This window comes from Chinchilla lanigera, unplaced genomic scaffold, assembly GCF_000276665.1.
Source record: "Chinchilla lanigera isolate Chin_1 unplaced genomic scaffold, ChiLan1.0 scaffold00128, whole genome shotgun sequence".
Taxonomy (NCBI): domain Eukaryota; kingdom Metazoa; phylum Chordata; class Mammalia; order Rodentia; family Chinchillidae; genus Chinchilla; species Chinchilla lanigera.
This window is the reverse complement of record NW_004955529.1, coordinates 1,294,518-1,300,163: the sequence shown is the minus strand read 5'-3', so window position 1 is coordinate 1,300,163 and position 5,646 is coordinate 1,294,518. Positions and strand designations below refer to the sequence as shown.

Genomic DNA, 5,646 nt, shown 5'->3' with positions numbered 1-5,646 from the left:
TGACTGTACACAGTATTAGGTAGCCTCAAAACAATAAATGGATCTGCTTCATAAAAGTATGAATTCATATTACTGTACTTAGAAAAATTATGTAAATCAGAAATGTTAGCCAACATTTAATTTACTTTGGAAAGTATAAAGTTTACTATCACTGTATCATCACTTTAGTAGCTCATATCTAAAATGTACAGATTTAGCAAAAACACTACATATATAACACTATATATATAACACTATATATATACACTATATACATATATAGTAGCTCATATCTAAAATGTACAGATTTAGCAAAAACACTATATATGTAACTATATAAACACTATATATATAACTATATATATAAACACTATATATATATGTTTTATATATATAGTTATATATATATAACACTATATATATAAACACTATATATATAGTTATATATATATATATAACTGTTTTTTCAGTATCTACATGACACTAAATCAGGTTTTGCAAGAACTTTACTCATTGTCTCTCCAGAATCAAAGTCAAATTGATGGAAATCAATTGAGGTGACAATGGAAGAGGCTGAAAAAAAGGAATCATGAGGAGGAAAACAAAGATAAATTGGGGATACTTATTTTTAGATCATAAAATTTTGAAGGGAGCAAAAATAAATTAAGGAACACGAGGTCAAAAAGAAAATACTATTACAGTGCTGCGGTGAGAGTATATAAAATTTTTAAAAGACAAAAGATAACTGAAGGAGAATATATGATTGTTAATACACAAATCTTTATAATGCAATCACACAAATTCCACAATTGGAAAGTTTTTAATTTTATTTGACAAGCAAGTATATATGACAATCATTTTACTATTTCTAGAAGTGTGAGCTATAAGTGTGGTACGTTGTTTCCAAACTTCAATAATCAAAGCATTCCATAAGATATATTTTGCAAATTTATTTCTTTTAAATCACAACATTTCCATAACATCCTACTGAATTTTGTTGTAAACCAGGATCATGACTATGGATAATGGGAATAGTGTATCAAGTTGCCAAGGAGTCTCTTTATTACTACATAATTGTTCTCTATACAGTTTTATCAGTCCACGTGCTTTTTGTTTTCCCATCTCTAAAGACAGCCAGTAATAATAATGATGTAAAAAAGTGGATGACTGTCCCAGAAAAGTTCAAAACATAAAATGTTAGCACCAGAAAATTTACCATTTTTCTTAAGGTTTCTTTCAATTTTCTTTCAAATATCATTTAAATCCTATTTTTACTTAAAGTGTTTTCTGTTGTGTAGGTCCCCAAACCACAGTCTAATACATATGGAAATTATATATACATATATGAATATGACACATGAGCACATGATTTCCCCTAGACTATTTTTATTGTCATTATGAAAACTCCTATATGTCAGAAATAAAATGAATAACATTTAAACATTACTCATAGGTCTGCAATCATTTTTGTGGAGAAATAAATTCCCCTTGGTCATACAGCTTCTAGTTGCCTTTTTTGTAACTAAACAAATTGTGCACTCTTCATCCCACTTTTGTACTAAATTCAGCTAAATTATCATGGGGTAATAGATTTGGAGTGCCAGTGGGAATTAGTTAGATAAACACACATAGAACATACAAATTTCAATGTGGCAATAATTACAATGTCAAAAGAGTAAGAAAATGTAATATTAAAGCCTATTTATTACAGTTTTCTTCTATTAGAATTCAGATGTACCATGAGTGAAACCAGTTTTCAAAACAAAAGTTAACAACTACATGTCAAAGAAGATCAAATGTGACATGGTAAGCCAAAGAAGACTTGTTAATGTAGGCACTGAGGTTAGTCCGATCAGCTTACAGTTGACTCCCATTGTAGATATGATACAAGTTTCCTATTTGCCTCATTTGATATTTGTAAGTGGGGAGTGCTGAATTCAGAGCTGTTTCCCTGGGAAATGTTAGCAAGTTTCTGTATTGCTAAAGAGTTCAGGACAGTTTCCTGAGCTTTATATTCCTCTGTGTTCTGTTCTTGAGATATTTGAAGACTAGTGTGATTTACATTATTCATTAGCAAATCTGAAGCCATAAGATTGGTTATGGAGCAAGACTTTGTAAGATTTTCTTCCAAAAATTGTTTGTAGAGTTCACTGACCTTTTTTTCCATATAATTATTAAGTATAGAATTAGAGACAGGCTGCTTATAAAACAACATACTTCTTTCGCGAAATTCATCCCCATTCAATAACTTTGAAATGGAAGTTTTCTCTAGAGGCTCAATAATGATAGGGGAATGATCCAGTGGTATATCCACTGAAAATAAAGGGGGACCATTAAAAACATCATCATTTACATGTTCCACAAAGCCACTTGAATCATATATGTTCCTTACATGGTCACCTCCAATCTGTAGATCAGGATAATTCCAGCAAATACTTGTACATGAACAGGATCGATATAAATCCAATTGTTTATCAATTGATTCTCTCTTTGGAACGGGTAATGCAAGAGACACATTTCCTGGAACATGTGCAATTTTACATTTCACAATGGATAACTCATCCACAGATTTTACTTGATTTGTAATATTACTTTGTCCTGCAATACTTCCTTTCATAACATTTTTTTTATTGTCTGTCTTATGAGGAGCAGGTAAATTGTCTTCTATATATGAGAGCTGATTTTTCCAAGTTTCTTTTTCATCATTTGAGGTCTTCTTACATGTCAGTGGTTTACAAAATTTTGTGTATTTCTGTTCTTTGTATAGGAGTTCAATTAGAAAAGCTTCTCCAAGCATTTTATTTCACAGGATTTCTAAAATGAAGTGTAGATTCCTATAATATGAAAGAACTTGTTAAGATAAAGTACATTAAAATGCAAATAAGAATGTACTCATATTAAACCAACGTGCTTCAGAAATATAGTGTTGCTAGAACGATAGAGAATAGGTGTAGTAATAAAAAGATCCAATTCTGCCCCTAACTTTTTAGCACTGATTTATTTCCAGAACTCAATTTTCTCATCAATTAAATAACAGTACTACTTTCACTACCTTCTTCATAGGACTATTATTCAAAGTATAATATATGGTGCTTGATATGTTAAAAAACTACAAATTTGTACACATAGAATTATTATTTTCAGCTGTCTTTTAGGATTTGTGTAGAAATGACTAAATTGCCTAACTCATTTCCCAAGAGTCTACTTAAAATGGAGTCTTCTTTATGACATTCACTTGCATTGTGCTTTTAATTAATGCCATTGGAAACATAAATTGGAAACATTACTACACCTTAAAATGTATACAAGGTGTGGAAATTATATACTTCTTAGATCCATGAAAACTTTCTGCTTTATGTAAATATAGCCATTTACTTTCCTATAATGTGTGTGCAAGTTCATTTCTCAATTTACTTCCATTCTTTTATTCTCCTTTCATTCTTCCTGTTTTACTCCCTCCTTCCTCTCTTCCTCTTTCTTCCTTTTTCTGTCTTTTTATTTCTCCTTTCTTTTTTCTTCCTTTTCCTTCTTTGGACTCAAATCTTACTTCCCTAAGCACATATTTTAATCTTTTGCATGGTTCTTTCTTACAATTTTAAGTCTTTCAGTTTTCATTATAATATATCACAATTCTACAAAGGTATAAGAAGAAAAAATAGACTTGATTCAAAAAAGATTTCTCCTCTTACAGACTTATAGCAGTGATGGTGAACATTTAAAAGACTGAGTGCAGGGGGCTGGGGATTTAGCTCAGCGGCAAAGCGCCTGCCTGGCAAGCGCAAGGTTGTGAGTTCGGTTCCCGGTACCGGAGAAAAACCAAAAAAAAAAAAAGACTGAGTGCCCAAACTGCAATCCAAAACCCACTTATTTATCATACAGTGCCAAAATTACAATTAAATACTGAGTTTTGATTTTAGCAAAAGCATCAGGTGTTTTCTGATGCTTAGTGGCTGGGACACCTTGGCTTGTGTGCCACCAGAAAGGGCTCTGTGTGCCCACTGGGCATGCATGGGTTTTCCACCACTAATCTATAGTTTCTACTATAAATGGTATCAAGAAATCTACTTATACTTATATTTAAATAATTTTTGCAGAAAACAAAACATTATAAATACAAAATATATAAGAATTTAAACTCACCTTTTCCAAGGGTCAGGATACCTAAAGATTTTGTCTCCTGAAATTCCAATAGTCCAAATGAAGCAATATATCTTCTGAGTTATTTGTGTCTCAGCTTCTGGTTACACCTCAGGAAGATAGCTTTAACCACATAAAATTGTTCTCCTTTCCATTCATACCCTGGGACTGAAACAAACTCATATGACTCATATGACGTGTTATGTGGATTTGTCATACGTGTGGTTTGGTAATGATCACATAACAAAAGAGGATCTTGAAAGAGTTATTCAAGTTGAAAATGGTAGTAACTGTGGGAAAATGTTAACAACAGTAATTTTTTCATGTGCATGAAGGTAGAGAGGTATTGTTGTTTTTAAGAAGAAAAGTAGGGTGATTATCATTATAGTATATCACAATAAATAATTTGAAATAACTCAAAAGACCACAAATAAGAGAGTGCCAAAATAAATTATGATTCATCTATAACATGAGATGATAAATTGAGCATGTTTAATGATATAATGTTAAGCATCAATTGAGTAATTTCTACAGTCATTTTAAATGTTCTATATCTATGATTTAATCTAAAGCACACTCTAGTAGCCCCACTTTACAGTTAACAGAGAGAATTATTATATACTTTTTGAAGGTCACAAAACTGTTAAATAATAGCACTAGGATTATAAACAGGCAATTGGATTCAGAGCTCATGCTCCTAATCACTACACTATATTTCCTGGTTATATGTATAGAGTGTAACTTGTAGAAGAGTCACTATCATATGGTTCTGTTCCATCATGAACTGTGTGTTCCATGTACCAAATACATCTTTCTAAATAATTCACTCAAATGAATTTTAGGATTGTTTCCTCTAATTCTGTGAGTATGCAGTCACTCTTTTGATTGGACTATATTAAATTGGTATAGTAATTTTGGAAGTATAAACATTTTCACTGTACTGATTCTTCCTACCCAACAACAAGGCATATATTTCCATGTTCTGATGTACTCTTTCCTCTCTTTTTTCAAAATACTGTAGTTCCCAATGTAAAGGTCTTTTACTTCCTTCATTAGATTGATTCTGAAGTATTTCATTTTTCTCTGATGCTATGGTGAAGAGTGTGGTTTCCCCACTGTGGAAATCAGTTTGGAGATTCCTCAGAAAACTAGGACTAGAGGTCCCATTCAACCCAGCTATTCCTCTTCTGGGTATTTTCCCAGAAGATCTAAAAACATCATATCACAGTGATATATGTGCACCTATGTTCATAGCAGCACAATTTGTAATTGCTAAATTGTGGAAACAACTCAAATGTCCATCCACAGAGGACTGAATAAGAAAATTGTGGTAGTTTTATATAATGGAATATTACTCAGCTAAAAAGAAAGATAAACTCAAGGCCTTTGTAGGTAAATGGTCACAACTAGAGACCATACTCATAAGTGAAATACATTAGACCTGCATGTGCAAGCACCGCATTGTCTCACTAGTGTAAAACCTGAAAGAGTTAATTTAAACTCGGAGATATGATAGACATTGTGAAATGA

The 5,646-nt window shown here is 31.8% G+C and overlaps 1 protein-coding gene across 1 annotated transcript in view; it reads right to left on the bottom strand.

Annotated features, from left to right (window-relative positions):
* Positions 1–788: 788 nt before the first annotated feature.
* Positions 789–5,646, bottom strand: part of LOC102019636 (uncharacterized protein CXorf21-like) — a 16,379-nt gene continuing 11,521 nt past the window's right edge. Inside the window, exons 2-3 of the mRNA XM_005410075.2 lie at positions 4,120–4,284; positions 789–2,813 (exon numbers count right to left, since the gene is read on the bottom strand). Of these exons, the coding sequence (XP_005410132.1) occupies positions 1,832–2,776 (945 nt within the window). The 5' untranslated portion in view covers positions 2,777–2,813; positions 4,120–4,284 and the 3' untranslated portion in view covers positions 789–1,831. The remainder of the gene's footprint in view (positions 2,814–4,119; positions 4,285–5,646) is intronic.